Source organism: Argentina silus, assembly GCF_951799395.1.
Source record: "Argentina silus genome assembly, chromosome: 6".
NCBI classification, from domain to species: domain Eukaryota; kingdom Metazoa; phylum Chordata; class Actinopteri; order Argentiniformes; family Argentinidae; genus Argentina; species Argentina silus.
The window spans coordinates 3,171,502-3,188,888 of record NC_139660.1 but is presented as its reverse complement, the minus strand read 5'-3'; the positions used below and the strand labels follow the sequence as shown (position 1 = coordinate 3,188,888).

Genomic DNA, 17,387 nt, shown 5'->3' with positions numbered 1-17,387 from the left:
TGAAGGAATGTTCAGTACAGAAATAAAGTTGATGAATATATTCAATAACGTCTGTGGTGTTAAGTCGTTTTTTTTTTCGAATGTTACGTCCGTGTCATTTCCTGCATAACAAGCATAGGCAATGCCCTGCCACATGTACTGTAGTGTCAACACCATCTGCTCTGCTAAACTAAACTCATGATGAATATCATGAGACATCCTTGCAGCATACATAAGTCTGCAGTGGAAAGTGTTTAGAGGTGACCTGAAGTGCAGACAGCTGATCCATGATAATATCCTCTACTTGGGCGACATCTTGTGGTTGCTGGATGCGTTGCAGGTCAAACTGGTACCATAGAGCTGAACTAAGAGAAGGCCTCTAGTACAGTGACCGTGTGATCAAGAAGAGACATGCTTATTGTACAACCCTAACCGTAACTGTAACCCTAACCTTAACTGTAACCCTAACCTTAAGAAACGCTTAACCCATTACAGTATCCTTAACCGTAACCAAAAGTTAACCACTTCTGAAATGTTGCCGGTCCCTTAGCTTTTACCATTTATGCATGCTGACTGTCACAGTTTCTCACAGTAAGAGGAAGTGATGAGTAACCACATAAAATAAAACATTGTATGGAAACAGCATAGGGACAGCTGCAGAGATGTGTGAAGACGCTCAGAGCAGTTATTGGTAATGTGTAATTAACTATTCACAGAAGCCCTCCCTGGACTGTCCCATTGAGTTGTATTTGTCTCATTGTGCATATTTACAGCTTCGCTGGAATGCGTAACTATTCCTAGTAGACATTCATCCCAACATGTTTCAGCATTTTTATTTTATTTCTGCAGAACAGTAATGTACAGTTGGAAAACTATGACACTATCCGCGTATAATGGTTCAGAAAGTAGCCAGAAAGTATTTAACAACTAAACTGTAAAAGCCAATTTATTAAAACCATCATTGTTTCAATAGCCACTATTGCCTCTACATGTATTATAAAAAGCTGACAAAATATTAGTTTGAAAACAGCCATGTAGTGCAAAGTCTGGCATTTACTTTGCTTATCAAAAGAACACAAATGTTAAACAGATGCCACAGGACTTTTCGCTAATTCTTTAAGTGTTGATTTTATGGTTCATGATATAGGGCTATACTTTACAGTCTTAGCAGAAATACGGGCGCTGGCGAGGGCGCTAGGGTGGGTGTCAGAAATATTAGTGCTATTTTCAAAACGAGAATTTTTCAGGGCACCGGATGATACTTGATCTTCTCATTGTCACGAACACGCATCTTTTACCGCTAATCCACCCACCTGAGCGCAGGCGAGACAGCTCTGCATCGCTGTGGTCATTTCACCTGTTACCGCCGACACAAATTGCCAATACGACTACGTTTGGACTTGCGTCAGTTTTGCGCAGGCTGAAAATAGAGCCCATGATGTTTAAAAAAAAAAATTCTCATTAGACTACACAGTCCTTGGTTTAAGGCCAACAAACCTTTGCAAAGTAAGCGTTTGCTCATGGTAGTGGGGAGGTGTGCCCCTCTCTGTCCAATCAGGTAATTTGTTTCTATCACAGGGACCCGTTTTGACCCGAGCGCTAATTTTAGAACTAGTGCCTGAAAATATACAAAAATCCTGTAGGATCACTTTAACATTTTAATATTTAACTATCCATCTAAACCACAATTCATAATTTATTTTTACTATTATAATCTGCCAAGTAAGAATTATTATTGAACAATAAAGCTACAGTATATCAATATTAAACATTTGCGAAACTTGCGAAATTTTATAAACATCCATTGAATTGCATTCAAAGTTGTACATTTACAATACATTCATGAAGTATTAAAACCAAGCACACATCAACTCTGCCATATCTCTTACTTCCAAATAGCTAAACTAAATAATGTATTTGAACTTCAATTCAAACACTATAAAAAAAAGCAAACATATATACTAATACCCCATACAAGAGTCTCTGTTTGGCTTCTCTCAAACAGTAGTAGTAGCTGGACCGTTACTAGTACCCTCCAGGAGGGTTTTCTCTGTGGCCACTTCCTCAGCCTCTTTCACCACCGCAGCTGCTTCTTTCCCTGTGTCAGCCACCAAGGGAGTGCTCTCTGCTGCATCATTCGCCCCTACTGCCACCTGCTGGCCATCAATGGTAGTAGCGCTGGCTGACTGTTCAGGCTGCTCCTTGGCTGCTTCCTCAGCCTTGGTTTCGTTGACGATCTGGACAGAGTCTTCTGCTGCTGCTGCTGCTGGGGCGGCGGCCTGCTTCACTTCCCCGTTATGTACAGGAAACACCGCCTCCACAGCATCGTGCAGGAACTGGTACTGCTCCTGAGAGGCAGAAACAAATAGGGGTTGAATAGGAACACCAAGGCCCAGTCCCATTTCTTATTTTTACCCCTACCCCTCTTTTTCGACTTGCCCCTCGGAACAGAGTTACAAGGGGCAGTGGTTGAAATCGTCCCCTATGAAATGGGACAACCCTTCAAGACCCTGATAGCCTGATTCGCAAGGCATTCTGGGAGATTTCTGGGAGATAACACTCGGTTCACTTTGCCCTACCCCTCTATCCCAACAAGAATTGGGACACCCTACCCCCTGAACGTGCAAAACGGAGGGGTAGGGCTAAATGGTAGGGGCAAGGTGTGTATTGGGGTTGGGCCCAAGTCATACACGTCTATGACATCAATGTCACTTTATATTGCTCTATTTAGAAACAACAGTAGCCAGTAGCCAGCAGGGAAGAGAGGTCAATAGAAGCAACAGAAGATTCTCTGTTTGATTGCTGTTAGTGTTTGGATCATTTCCTCACTCAGTTCTGGGAACACTTAAAACAGAGTGTGCTGTGGGTGAGTCACATCATAGCAACAACCATGATATAATATAATATATGCCATTTAGCTGACACTTTTATCCAAAGCGACTTACATTGCAGTGAGTGCATACATTTTTCAGTATATATGGTCCCAGCGGGAATCAAACCCACAACCTTAGCATTGTTAGTGCCATGCTCTACCAACTGAGCCACAGATGGGATGGGATGGGATGGGATGGGATGGGATGGACCTACCAGGCTGCTGATCATGCCCTGCCTCTCCTTGCGCAGAGCCTTCACCACCTGGAACACGTCCATGAGCTTCTCTGTCTCAGCGCTGTCCAGGATGTTCCACAGGGCACAGAAAATGCCTGAACGGGACGAGCCGTCACTGAGGGACAGCAGACAGAGAGGGGGGGGTGGGGGTCAGGGAGGAGAGGAAGGGATTGGACCTCACAGACAAGTGCGAAACGTAACGATATGTTGGGTCTAAATGCTTCCTTGCTTCACAGGTAGGTTTCCTTTCTTCTCAATCGAGTTTCCAGTTTAGACTCGATAGGGGCCTGTGATTCTCTTCTTTTATACCGTTTAAAAATCAATGAATGTATGGTTTTCTGTCAGCATGCGTTTAAGCCCCGCTACTGGAAGACTTACTGGCAGTGGACCACGATGGGGTGGTTCCTCTCTCGCTTGTTGCCGTAGCCACAGTTCTGCTTGATGTTCTTGATCATGTCCGTCAAGTCCTGCGTCTTCTCAGGGAGCTCCTTCCCCGCCCACTTCAGGAAGTGGTACTGTTTCACCTCACGGCTCTCTTTCCTCTGTGGTGTCACAATGTTCAGGTTAAAACAGGCTTCCTTTACTGTTTGTCATTGGATAAATAGTTTAGGCTTTCCAGAGCCTCACCAATTCACATCATAGGTCAACTGTATAACAACTACAGACGTGATTGGTTACCTTGGCGTGATGTATTTGCATACGGTGAATGGTGTATGCTGGGAAGGTGTCTGTAGCCGTCACCTCCACCTCCACTTCCCCAAATGTGCTCTTTTCATCTCCCCAGTAAGCAGTACAGAACTCCTACACACACAGAAACATACCATGCATACATATAGTGTATAGTATGTTTGTATGTATGTATGTATGTATGTATGTATGTATGCATGTATATATGTATGTATGCATGTATGTATGCATGTATATATGTATGTATGCATGTATGTATGTATGTATGTATGTATGTATGTATGTATGTGTATGTATGTATGTATGTATGTATGTATGTATGTATGTATGTATGTGTCTCTGTCTGTCTGTTTGTTCGTCTGTCTGTCTGTCTGTCTGTCTGTCCGTCTGCCTGTCTGTCTGTCCGCCTGTCTGTCTGTCCATCTGTCTGTCTGTCCGCCTGTCTGTCTGAGACCCACCGTGTTATTCTCTGTGCACTCTGAGAGCATGACGATGGTGTTGACCTTCTTCTGGACCACCATCTTCCAGAAGTCTGCAGTGGTGTCTGAGAGAGGTCCCTGAGCTGCTATCAGACCGCGCGGACACCAGTAGCCCTGTGTGGGAAAGAAAGCATCTTTTATGTAGTGCATATGCAGAAGATAATGGTTCATGCAGTAAACTGTGTCATTTGAATGTACAGTAGTTTCAGTTGTAGTTAACACAAATCCAGATTAGATTATCTGTTGGCATTGATATTGGTTTTGCATCTCAAAGCAGCTCCATGACCACAGTAAAGACACTTTCAAAGTTAGAAAAAACTGTAAAACAGAATGATTCATGATAATGAATGGATTGGTGAGAATACAGTACCAGTCAAAGGTTTGGACACACCTTCTCATTCAATGTTTTTTCTTTATTTTTTATTACTTTCTACATTATAGATTAATATTGAAGACATCAAAACTATGAAGGAACACATATGGAATTATGTGGTAAACAAAAAAGTGTTAAACAAACCAGAATATGTTTTATATTTTAGATTCTTCAAAGTAGCCACCTTTTGCTTTGAGGACAGCTTTGCACACTCTTGGCAAGGTGTGTCCAAACCTTTGACTGGTACTGTACATCCTAACGATAAAGGTAAAGCTCATCTACATACGTCTATGTGAGAGGCGTTGATGTATTTGGTGGACTCCTCGTCCTCTTCGTCAGAGGACTCATCCTCCTCGTCTTCACCGTCGCTGTCGTGACTGACCTCGTCCTCCATCTTCACCAGCACGCGGTTGAAGTCGTCTGTCACAAAGCAAGATGGCGTCAGACTCAGACAGTCATGTGCGTAATGCTCACTTCAAAATGATCTTAGACTAAGTATTTCTAACTGAAAAGTGCCCATCTATGTCTCCGTGCTGGCTTGGTACCAGGGGAGGCTGGTGGAGGCAGAAATCGGAGGACAGGCTCATTGTAATGCATCGAATGGAATGAGGAATGGTATCAAACACACGTTTCCATTCCATGCATTAAAATGAGCCCGTCCTCCGATGTCTACCTCCGCCAGCCTCCCCTGGCTGATACTCACATGGAATGACAGAGTGACGATTCTTCTTCTTGTTCTCTTCGTTGATCCCTGTGTTGAAGGTCCGCCAGTTCTTGTAGCTAGGAAGTCTCTGGAAAACACCACAGACACAAAATATTGAGTCAGATTGTGTCAGATACTCTGACTCAATACATACATCACTCTACACAGTGAGGGGGAGGAAAGGTAAACAGGAAGAAAAAATGGAGGGAATGAAAAAGGGAGGGAAAATGAGAAATTGGGCAATGAAGTGAAAGGAAGGGAAAAGTAAAGGTATATTTAGGGGGACTGACCTGGAATTCGGCCTCCAGCAGTGTGGATCCGTGGCCAGGGTCTCTCTGTTTGAGTGTGTCCAGCGAGGAGTGCAGTTCAGAGAGGGAGATCTCTGTCTCCCCATACTGCTTATGTTCTGTCAGAGCCTGGTGAATGAGGATGTACTGGGCCTGCCCAGGCAAACACACACACACACACACACACACACACACACACACACACACACACAGACGTGAATATACTTACGCGTACATACATACATAGATACACACACACACACACGCAAGATTGCACACAGGCAGCACTTGCATGCACGCCCACACACACGCATGCACGCACGCACGCACAACCACATAATCACAAATACTCATGTTTACCTCCACTTGAACCATGAGGCATCTCTGTCGGCGGAGTCTGACCACGTAGCCATAGATGTCCACTCTCCCCTCTGACTCAAGACCTTCCATCATGGCATCAATGCCAATGTAGGTGCCCGTTCGCCCTACTCCAGCACTGCAGACATAGTGTGGGACATGCGTTGGTCACAAGGCCTCTGTAAACAATCTCGTTTGACATAATTTTTATGATTTTAACTTCAATGCAAATTTCATTTTGTGCTTCAGTTTTCAAAATGCTTCTAAATAGCGTGGTAAAAATGGCCTCTGTGGCTCAGTTGGTAGAGCATGGCGCTAACAATGCTTAGGTTGTGGGTTTGATTCCCGCTGGGACCGTATACACCAGTCAAAAGTTTGGACACAAACTTGCCAAGAGTGTGCTAAGCTGTCATCAAAGCAAAAGGTGGCTACTTTGAAGAATCTAAAACATATTCTGGTTTGTTTAACAACCAGTTAGTTTTTTGTTTACCACATAATTCCATATATACATAATTCTTCATAGTTTTGATGTCTTCAATATTAATCTATAATGTAGAAAATAATAAAAAATAAAGAAAAACCATTGAATGAGAAGGTGTGTCCAAACTTTTGACTGGTACTGTATTTCACTGTCCTGGCGCCCCGTTCGGTCCCACAACGGTCAGGACTGCAGAGTCACTTCCGATCTTCCGCCGTAGATTGAAAACCCATCTCTTCAAGCTACATCTTAACAGTCCCTCCTAAAGACCGCTTCACACTCACTACCATCCCTATACTAACCCTAACCCAGAGACCTCTTCTCCCCTGCTACCCCCCTGTACAAGTTCTCTCCTACTAATAAAATATATTTAAAAAAAAAAAATCTAAAAAAATTCCCTACTGGCATTACGACTGCCAATGGCCCCTGGTGTGAGCATTGATTACCTTGTCTTATGATGACTGTTGGATAGATGATTCACTTACTTAAACAAATGTATTGTTGTACGTCGCTTTGGATAAAGGCGTCTGCTAAATGCCATAAATGTAAATGTAAATGAATGGTTTGCTCTATGGCTTCCCGACCTGCAGTGGATGACGATGGGTCCACTGAAGAAGTTCTTGAAGGCGTTCACTCGACGTCGTAGCTTCAGGAGGAGGTGTGCCTCCCCAGGAACACCGTGGTCTGGCCAGCTGGTGAACTGGATATGGGTCACCTCCCTCTCGGTGTTCCTCTCCTTCTTCTGAAAACACACACACACATACACACACACACACACACACACACACACACACACACACACACATAGCACGCACGGACGCACACACGCACACACACACACACACACACACACACACACACACACACACACACACACACACAGGTGTTCACAGGGGCACTAAAGGAAACGTTTGTGACCACTGTACATAACTGAACCAAGGCTTGATTGTAAATAAGGGATAGTATTGACCCTGAACCCAGAACCCAGAACCCAGAACCCTGAACCCTGAACCCTGAACCCAGAACCCAGAACCCAGAACCAGTTAGACTGAGAGACTCACATTGGTCAAGACGAGACGGCGGATGATGTAATCAGGACAGTGATCCTCTCCGTTCAGCTTCACCACAAACTCCTCGAAGATCTCTGTCTCTCTGTCTGGGGTGGGCCAGTACTGGGCACACTTAATCTACAGGTCAAAACACATCACCATCATCGTCATCGTCATCGTCATCATCATCATCATCATCATCATCATCATCAAGTAAGAAAGTAGGTAAGTACATCAAGAAATAAGTATAGCATTTTGTAAATGATATCCACTTACCCTGTTCCCCTCCTCACAACGTGTCACCATGACGATGATGGACGACTGCTGCTCCCAGACCATCCTCCAGAAATCAGCCACAGTCTCATCCTTGGGTCCTGCCAAACACACACACACACACACACACACTTACATACTTGGTACCCATTGTTAAATCGTTTTGGTGACGTCTGTAACACGGTCTTGAAACTGTTGAACATACAAGCCCGAGGAGCATAGCAATTCAACAATTCATCGTATAACTGTAAACCACCAAAGATTTCTCAGTGCCTCACCTTGAGCTGCAATGTACTTCTTTGACTCATTGAAACCCTGTAATAAATATAAATAAATAAATGAATAAAACACATGCTTGTCTGTTATCTAATGTGTGAGATAGTGGTTGTTTGAAAAAATAAAATAAAAAAGTAATATAACTATTACTGTTTTACCATGGCGTTAGGTAAAAAAGTGGACCAAAAAAACCTGGCTAATCAAGAAGTCTTCCTTACGTCAATGAAGCTGGCGTTGATGTAGTCCGAGCCTGCGTCTCCACTCCCCGTGGTCAGCTGCACACGGTTGTAGTCGTCTGGGAAGAGAGAGAGAGAGAGAGAGAGAGAGAGAGAGAGAGAGAGAGAGAGAGAGAGAAATAGAGAGAGAGAGAGAGAGAGAGAGAAAGACGGAGAGAGAGAGAGAGGAGAAACACCATTACTGACTGGGGGGGGGGGGGGGGGGGGTAGTTGGGGGGATATAACAAGGTGTACAGATATCACTTACATGGGAGGATGTCCACATAGCGGTTCTTGATCTGATTGTACTGTTTTTTGGCCTCTTTGACGGAGTTCCTGCTGAAGATCCTGGGGATGCTCTGGAAAAGGGCAGAAGCTTTGTGAGTGATTTGTGAGCTGAATGGAGCTGAGGCTAGCAGTTTCAGTGACGAATCAACATTAAACAATATTTTCCTCAGAGGCTCAAAACATTTTGATCCAGATTAAACATTTTGAAATACTGACTTGATATTTCAATATTTTATTTTTGGCTCTCTAACTGAGCTAAATATTGCTACCAAACTTAAGAAGGGAGACCATTGCTGGATTCACCTGAAACTCAGCCAGGAAAAGTCGGCCCTCATCAGCAATCTTCCTCTTGAAGGTATCCAGGAGGATGTCGGCCCCGATTGGCTCTACATTCAGCAGGCTCTCCCCATCGCCTAGGAAACAGCAGCAATCAATCAGTTAGAACAGGAAAAACAATCATACATTTTGAATGGTTGCAGCCTACTAATGTTATGCTATAGTTTAGCTACCATATGCAGTATGTATTGTATTACAGTAGCTTTGGTTTTGAGTGTCTGATCAATGAAAAACTGTGTAACTTAAGAAGAAGAAAATTATATTCACTGACCTGACTGAATCAGCTCAACATGTTCATCATTGTTGCTGTGGAAAAAATAGTGCCTAGTATCAGAGGATAGAAAAGAACAGGGGATAACTACTGGAACTTTGCTAAGATCCTAGGTTAAGAAAAATCACTAATTTATATTATAATATCCACCCACATTTACTACTGAATAATTATATAACCAACTGACGCTGTGATCTGGTGTCTTCAAGTCTTTCTCTGTGAAAAAAGACATTACATTGAATTGGATGTAAAAACGGACCATCGACCTCATAAAGACTTACTTGGACTTCTTGCGCTGCAGAATGAAGATCTTATAGAGAACGACCAAGAGAGCCATAGAGGTGACAGCGATGAGGAAACCCAGGAACCCAATGACCAGTTTATCGTTGTCTGTAAAGGGATGGGGGACGGTACAAGGGCATGGTATAGGGGGGTTCACCCAACAATCCCATGTCAGCACTCAACACCGTGGGTTTCTTCGTCCCAATGTTAAATGTTAAACAAAGTTAGCAAAATGCAATGTGGTCACACTTCGGTCAGAGCCACCGGGTTTGGTTATTTGAATCAGAGCAAGTCTGTCACAATCTAAAGCTTGTTCTGTTGGTTTGTCTCTAACTACAGTTGAAATCTATGGAGATATTCATGCGACACAGGGGTTTAAAACTTATAACTTACATTTGGTAGTTATTTCTATACTGGTCACCTCACTCTCAAGAGCCCCATTGGAAGCTGTTATCTGCAAAAAAAAGACATTCTTATGATCCTCCACCCACTCTCAAAACCAAGAGTCCTCTATTTATTACTTTATTTTGTATTATTCCTATTGGGAAGCACTGTGTTTGTTGGATTTCCCTCTGGCTGAGGAACTATAGTTTGTATGTAATATACCTATTCTTAGTGCAACATCATTGTTACTTACAGAGCATTGTACTGGCTATTTCAAACATACAGATGGAAGAAAATCCTCTTTCTAAGCAGCTTATAATTTCTGTAATGAGTTCCACTCTACCATGAGTGTACTGAAACTAATGTACATGGCTATACTAGAAGTCATCGGTCACAAACTGTATTTGGAGCCGGCAGATGTTCTGCAATGTGATTTCTCTTTAGTTTGTTTGTGATGCAGTGGAGGTGTCACACTATGGGCGACATGCCTCCTTTGTGTCTCTGCGCGCTCTAAAGCGGAGATTTCCATTGGATATTGATGTGCAGGTCACAGGGACATGTTGGAACTAAAAGTATGGTTTTGATGACACATAATATACACTATGTGAAGAGGTCGAATCACGACCGCTTAGTGTAAAACATGAGAAGTGATTTTCTGAAAACAGACACAGAACACATACCTTCACTTTGTACGTTGTCAAATAGCTGAGATTGTCAAATTCAAAATAGCATCCTGGTTTTTGGTTAGTCTTGTGCTGATTAAAACCAGGCCCTGTAATATTGGCAATGAACTTCCCAGGTGGTCCTCTCCAATTTCCAACTCCACATTTTATATTAAAGGCATTATTTTGAGTCCAAGTTTTCTTGGAAATTTTCACCTGATCAGGCCCTATCACATAGACAGACATAGGTGCTACAGGTTACATCATAGTTTTCCACAGTTCTTGGATTAAGCAATCATTTCATATAAATTAATGAATGTTAACAGTCTTCTTTTTTGCTGTTGAAATGTCACTGTCTATTGTAACGTAGTTATCAATGTTTAGGACTTCGAAGATAAGGAAATACAGTATGTTGCACTTACTCCCTTCTTTAGTCATGATATTTGTTTTTATCATTGGCTTGGCAATGTCTTCCTTGTTGTACCTTGCCGTTACATCACAGTCATAGGATGTAAAAACCTCCAAGTTACGGATGTCACATGTTGTTGTTGCTGTTTCGTTACAGTCTGATGATAAATTAAACAATTAGAAAAGAAAATATAAACTATTCATTAATCTCTGGTCCCCGTGTCAAATTGTATAGCCCCCAATATTCTTCCACCTCATGAAATGCGAAACATACTTAAACTAAAACAAATTATTCCACACACCTACAAGGTGTTCGGGCATCTGTTCTAGCCCAGCACTGACACACCCGTTTCAAACGATCAACTAATCAGGGTCTTCAGTCATGGCCATAAACAACTGAATACGGTTTATTAGTGCTAGGCTGGAACAAAAACCTGCACACATATAGTTCTCCGGGATATGAATGTATGAATGTATTAGCCATGTTTACTTCGTTTTCTTTGGCTTGCACAGCAACATTTGTATGTGAGGTTCTTAAGGTCAGTGGATCGGCAACTGCTGTTGCTGGTCCTCCATTCCAGGCTAATGGAGTTATTTGTCGAAGTCTCTTGAATTTGATTAATTTTCACACCTATAAGACACAATAACAGGTATTAGATAAGTTATCAAACTGAACGAATATCCAGTTGCTCCAAAATCGGTTTTTGGATCCGTCGTCTTAATCTTTGACTTACCACAATCAATCCGAACTGGAATCGTTTTGGTCCTGTTTCTGCCTGATGGGTTGTGCGTGACACGTCCGGTACAATTATACTTCGTATAGGGTTCCAATTCTGAAAAGGTCAAACTCTTGTTGTTTCCTAATGGAGGAAACATTCAATTGAGCCATTTTCATCATGATTCTCCACCTGATGTTTTTAGTTTGAGACCATGTTGGTTTGAGATGTTCTATAGACATGGTCAATAGAAGTGATTAAATGATTCTATTCTATCACTTGAATAAATATCAATGTCACTTTTCAACACCAAAATGTGAAACGTCATTTCGTGGCACATTGCCTCTACTTACTCTGACACGTGTAATCAATGGTTAGACTCTCATTGCATTTCTTTGGTTGATTTTCCCACTTTATTTCCAAAGGAAGACTGTCGTTGGCCTTCAGCTCAATTGGGAAGTTTGAATCTAGAAAAAGTTCTGTTAAACAAATCAAATGGTGACAACATGAACGCGCTAGTAAAACTAATAGCACTGTTGCACTCAATTAACAATGACCGCAATACATGTGATGTGATCCAAATTATTATTTTGAGTAATAAACCAAACGAGCAGAGAAAGTCCATTTGGCTTCAATAAGCCTTGTAAATGCACATTATTATAACGGCTGATTTTAGTAGTGATAAAGCTAAACATTGTAAAAAAAAAAAATCATTAGTCTCATCATTAGTCTCTGCTCTATCTTTATTTAAGTAGAGCGTGTCCTAATTATTTTCAGCCATGGCATACCATTATGATCAATTTTCAAATTTGCATAAAATTTAACGGAATAAACATACCAGCTGAGATGTCTGTTTTTATGGTAAAAGCGGAGTCGGCAGTGGTGGAGTTGGCAATGGTGGAGTTGTCAATGGTGGAGTTGTCAGTGGTGGAGTTGGCAATGGTGGAGTTGTCAGTGGTGGAGTTGGCACACATTTTTAATGTGAAGGTGGTGGTTACGGCTGAGCAGAAGTCATTCGCCTCTAGCTTGATACAGGGCGATTCAAGAGATCGATTTTTGCATTCCATGTATGTAAGGCGACGTGTGGAATCTATTGCACCACTGATATTCCAGCCACTCAAATAGCAAAGATACCCAGGTCGGCATTCAAGGTCTGTCTTAATGTCGCCAGCACCTGAAAAGCACAAATGGTTACCGTTACATGTTTACTTATGAGGATTATCATCAGAGCATTCTTGGACAAAGCCCTCTTTTGGGATTCCTACTGTATTTAATAATAATATATAAATAATTGTCATTCGAACAACAGAATGTTTTGTGCCTTTAACATACCCATTTGGCCTGTGCTGAGAATGTTTTCAGAATCTTTACGTTTACAAAACGGCTGGATGATCGTCACGTTGTATTTAGTGCAAGGCATCAATGATTCAAGCTCATGAGAAACAGTGGCGTTCTTCTGTTCAAGTCGATGCTTCAAAGTCACGGTGTTTCCTGACCCGCCAAGAACCTTGTACTCTACGGTGTAGTCTACAGGGTCTGGGCTGGTGATATTGATCCGAAAACCAAATTTGACCGGCTCAACTGAGTAGAAGCCTGAGTCCAAGATAAATGACAGGGATTAATAGTGCATTATACCCTGCATTTCATGTGGAAAACATTTAATGACAAGGCTGTTACCATACAGTACAGTACTCAAGCATTTTCATTGAGTGATGTGATCGTCATAGAAAGCATACGGATTTCATTACAGTTAATAGATACTTTAGTTCAAATCTATCATTTTAAAATAATTTATTTCATGAGATTGATCAAATCCTCATTCATCCTGCTGATTTTACAGTGCTGCTTGAAAGTTTGTGAACCCAACAGGGATGGTCATTATTTTAGTATAAAATATTAAAATTAACTTATAAAATCTTTATCTTAAGCCCAATTCGTAATAAAGACATTCCAAATAAAGGACACAAACAAAAAAATCTGATATTTTCATTGTTTATTTAACGGAAGCGGTTTATTTAACAAAAACTCAGATTTCATGTGTGCAAAAATATGTGAACCTCTTCAGTCAATAGCTTGTGGCACCTCCATTAGCAGCGATAACTTGGAGTAAACGTCTCATATAGCCACTAATCAGTCTGACATCTGTTTTGAGGGATTTTTGCCCACTCCTTATAGAACTCAGCCAATTGAGTGAGGTTTGAGGGGAGTCTGGCATGAACTGCCCGCTTCAGGTCCTGCCACAGTATCTGGAAGACCCATTTTCAGCCCAGCTTTAGCTCCTTGACTGATGGCTCGACGTTCTGTTAAAGAATCTCCTGGTATACCTCAGAATTCATGGTTCCCTTAATGATGTGGAGTCGTCCAGGTCCAGAGGAGGAAAAGCAGCCCCAGATCTTGACATTCCCACCACCATGCTTGACTGTTGGGATACGGTTCTTTTGGTGGGAGGCAGTGTTGGGTTTTCACCAAACATAGTGGTTTTGATTGTGACCAAAAAGGTAAATTTTGGACTCATCTGTCCAATTCTGATTCTGATTCTGATTCAGAGAATGGACTTCCAGAAACCTTCAGGCTTGTCCAGGTGGTCTTTGGCAAAGTAAAGATCGGCAGTTTGGTTCTTTTTTGACAGCAGAGGCTTCTTCCTAGCAACCCTCCCATGAATGCTATTTCGATTCAGTGTTCTTCTTATTGTTGAAGCATGCACAATTACCTGAGATGCAGCAAGGGAGGTCTGCAAATCTCTAGATGTTATGTTTGGGTTGGCTTTTACCTGATTTATTATTATTCTTGTGGCTCTTGGGGATATTTTAAAAGGGCGTCCACTTCTAGGCCGAGTTACTGTCATGTTAAATGCTCTCCATTTGTAAATGATTTGCCTCACAGTGGACTGATGGAGCTAAAATCTTGTTGAGATGATTTTATAGCCTTCCCCAGACTGATGTGCTCTCACTGCCCTCTTCCTGATGTCCTCTGACATCTTTCCTCTCAGCATGGTGTGTTTTGCATTCACCTGTCTAACACACCAGTCCCACCCAAACTCTTTCCTAAAGATCTCTCCTTTGATTGGTTAATTTGGTACCCAATTATTTACACACCTGATTGTACTCACCTACTTGATTTAACCAATACCACTTGGGGTTCACTTATTTTTGCACCTGCACTCATTTCTTTATAGTTTAGTTGTTCTACTACACGCATGATTTCCTCTAAACCAACATTGGTAAATTGGTAAATATTAACATGTTATGTCAGATAAAAAGGGCTGGTTTTGATTAAATAAAGATTTCATGGTAAAAACTAAAAAAATCTATCATTGACAAGGGGTTCACATAATTTCAAGCAGCACTGCATCAGTATGTATTTAAAAGGGTAAATCACTGTTCAAATTCCATCTGAAAAGGAAGAATTGGAACTCACAATTAGATGCATCAGGGTTGTCTGAAAGATAAAGCAGCTAGATTAGAATTCACACAACAGTATAACAGTAGTCATCTATTGTATCAATGGGCAAAACAACACATTATCCCAGAGAAGAGGTGCCAACCAGTGGTGACAGCAGGGGCTGCTGTGGTGGGGTTTGGTGGAGTGCTTGCAGGTGAGGTCTGGTTGCTAGTGGTGGAGTTGTTTGCAGGTGAGGTCTGGTTGCTAATGGTGGAGTTGTTTGCAGGTAAGGTCTGGTTGCTAATGGTGGAGTTGTTTGCAGGTGAGGTCTGGTTGCTAATGGTGGAGTTGTTTGCAGGTAAGGTCTGGTTGCTAATGGTGGTTGGGGGGGTGCTTGCAGGAGAGAGGGTTTTGGTGGTGATGGTGCTTGCAGGAGAGAGGGTTTTGGTGGTGATGGTGCTTGCAGGAGAGAGGGTTTTGGTGATGATGGTGCTTGCAGGAGAGAGGGTTTTGGTGGTGATGGTGCTTGGAAGGTCAGGAGAGCCCGAGTCGCTAGAGGCTGACAAATGGAGGACAGCACACACTCAACATGAGACAAACACAGTCAATGAAGCTCATAGTCTTACATGAACATCAGCACAACATGAACAGAGGTGGTATACGTTACTGTGCATGGGGGTTGGTTTACCTGACTGGTCAGGAATGGTGTTTGGGGTGACTGCAGGTTTGAGGGTGGTGTTTGGAGGTGAGGTGCCTGAGTCTGCAGTGCCTGTGCACCAAACCATCCCAGTTAAACAAAGAACAACCAAGAACACATACATTCTTTGAAGAAATGCCAAAAGTCTTTTCATTTTAAACCATACAGTACCTCCCTAAATTAACACTGGCTTAAGATAATAGGCTATCCAACCTCAAAATCAATGTTCATTCTCTCTTTTTTTTTTGTAGGTGGATGATCTTTGGTTGCTAATGAGCTTGAAAAGCCAATAAAACCAATACAAGAAAGAAGCGCATCTGACTATAATGCTCAGTGCAGGACACCCTGCATGTCTGTATGAAGGTTTACCTTTGGAGACATTGGTTTTGCTAGTGGTGTTTGTGGGTGTGGCTGTTGGGAGTGCAGATGATGTGATGTTTGCTGTGGACAGAGATGGAACAGTGGGTTTGCTTGTTGAGAGTGGGGTTGTGGAGATGGCTGCTGCTGCAGGCTTGGGGGTGGGGCTTGGGAGTCTGTTATCTGCTGGTGCTGTGGAGCCATTAGAGAGTGCAAAAGCACATCATGGTGGCAGCGTGGGAGATTTCACAGCCATGTTCACCTTAAGATGTGGACACATTATGACCGATCATAATTATCATTCATAAAACAACAGAAATGTAATGATTGAAAAACACAACTCACGGTCTGACACGTTGCTGCTCTGACCTGAAAAGAGGAGAAAACTATATCAACACTCCACAAAGTTTCATCATTAACGACACTCAAGACCAAGAAAACAATTTTGACTAACAATACACTTACGTTTATTCATTGGTGTACTTATGTATCTCAAATCAACTGCATCAAGCATCAACTTCCTCCTAACCCTGTTTAGATAGCTAGCTAAGGGAGGAAAGGGCGTTGCTAAGCAACGTTTTTTCAGCTGAACTTGTGTGAGACTGAAGCAGTGTGGCATAACCTTTTTGCTATGGTAACGTGCTGCTGTGTGAAACACTATTTCTACTCGGTATTTCAGCGCCCCGGCCACAGTTTCCTGCTTCACATCGAGCTCTGATCCCCTTCAGTTTTACAGAAGCAGTTTGGTTTCAGTTTTGTCAGGTCTGAACGCATACTGTAGGCCATGTGAGTTAAACATGCACTTACAGCGTGTGTCTTATACCAGGGATATGTATGACTCTAGTACAAGTGATTTTTACAGTACAAGAGGATTTTTGCCAATTCATGATACAACTGTGAACCTCCTTTCAGAGCAAAAACAAACTTTGCGAGGCCTCATCTCCTCTGAGAGTAACCCGAATCTGACTGATGTGTTACATTGCAGCATTTGACCCAAACCATAGATCTCAAACTTGAAATACAAAAGCAACAGTCATAAAATGGTCCTTAAAAATGGACTTTCTTGTTTCATTCTTTAGGTTTCAGTGTAACACTGCAAAACGTGTCAGCTTGCCTGGGTTTGAATTGAGCTACCATGAGATGAAAGCATTCAACTTAAAAATACCACAACCACAACCACGACAGTACAGTAGTGTGCTGTGTCTGTACATGGTTTAAGACTATAGTGTTCTTCTTTCTTCACACACACCCTGGGGCACACACACACACACACACACACACACACCCTGAAACAAAGATGGCAGAAGAGGTGAGCGGGGCTGCTGGAACAATAATTAGACT

At 42.2% G+C, this 17,387-nt stretch overlaps 1 protein-coding gene across 5 annotated transcripts in view; it reads right to left on the bottom strand.

Annotated features, from left to right (window-relative positions):
* Window positions 1–796: 796 nt before the first annotated feature.
* ptprc (protein tyrosine phosphatase receptor type C) overlaps window positions 797–17,387 on the bottom strand; it is a 20,774-nt gene continuing 4,183 nt past the window's right edge. For 2 of the 5 annotated variants that reach the window (XM_083671649.1, XM_083671650.1), the window contains 30 exons: window positions 16,392–16,415; window positions 16,059–16,130; window positions 15,681–15,761; window positions 15,029–15,049; window positions 12,944–13,204; window positions 12,450–12,785; window positions 11,965–12,090; window positions 11,630–11,755; window positions 11,386–11,526; window positions 10,910–11,053; window positions 10,506–10,714; window positions 9,835–9,895; window positions 9,441–9,549; window positions 9,160–9,212; window positions 8,856–8,965; window positions 8,533–8,623; window positions 8,268–8,344; window positions 8,052–8,088; window positions 7,777–7,874; window positions 7,513–7,638; window positions 7,036–7,193; window positions 5,977–6,112; window positions 5,620–5,769; window positions 5,330–5,417; window positions 4,913–5,046; window positions 4,233–4,367; window positions 3,766–3,888; window positions 3,466–3,629; window positions 3,067–3,202; window positions 797–2,327 (listed from right to left, as the gene is read on the bottom strand). In XM_083671649.1, coding sequence (XP_083527775.1) covers window positions 1,977–2,327; window positions 3,067–3,202; window positions 3,466–3,629; window positions 3,766–3,888; window positions 4,233–4,367; window positions 4,913–5,046; window positions 5,330–5,417; window positions 5,620–5,769; window positions 5,977–6,112; window positions 7,036–7,193; window positions 7,513–7,638; window positions 7,777–7,874; window positions 8,052–8,088; window positions 8,268–8,344; window positions 8,533–8,623; window positions 8,856–8,965; window positions 9,160–9,212; window positions 9,441–9,549; window positions 9,835–9,895; window positions 10,506–10,714; window positions 10,910–11,053; window positions 11,386–11,526; window positions 11,630–11,755; window positions 11,965–12,090; window positions 12,450–12,785; window positions 12,944–13,204; window positions 15,029–15,049; window positions 15,681–15,761; window positions 16,059–16,130; window positions 16,392–16,415 — 3,878 coding nt within the window. In that variant the 3' untranslated portion in view covers window positions 797–1,976. The remainder of the gene's footprint in view (window positions 2,328–3,066; window positions 3,203–3,465; window positions 3,630–3,765; window positions 3,889–4,232; window positions 4,368–4,912; window positions 5,047–5,329; window positions 5,418–5,619; window positions 5,770–5,976; window positions 6,113–7,035; window positions 7,194–7,512; window positions 7,639–7,776; window positions 7,875–8,051; window positions 8,089–8,267; window positions 8,345–8,532; window positions 8,624–8,855; window positions 8,966–9,159; window positions 9,213–9,440; window positions 9,550–9,834; window positions 9,896–10,505; window positions 10,715–10,909; window positions 11,054–11,385; window positions 11,527–11,629; window positions 11,756–11,964; window positions 12,091–12,449; window positions 12,786–12,943; window positions 13,205–15,028; window positions 15,050–15,680; window positions 15,762–16,058; window positions 16,131–16,391; window positions 16,416–17,387) is intronic. The other 3 variants (XM_083671651.1, XM_083671652.1, XM_083671653.1) reach the window with 3 other exon arrangements.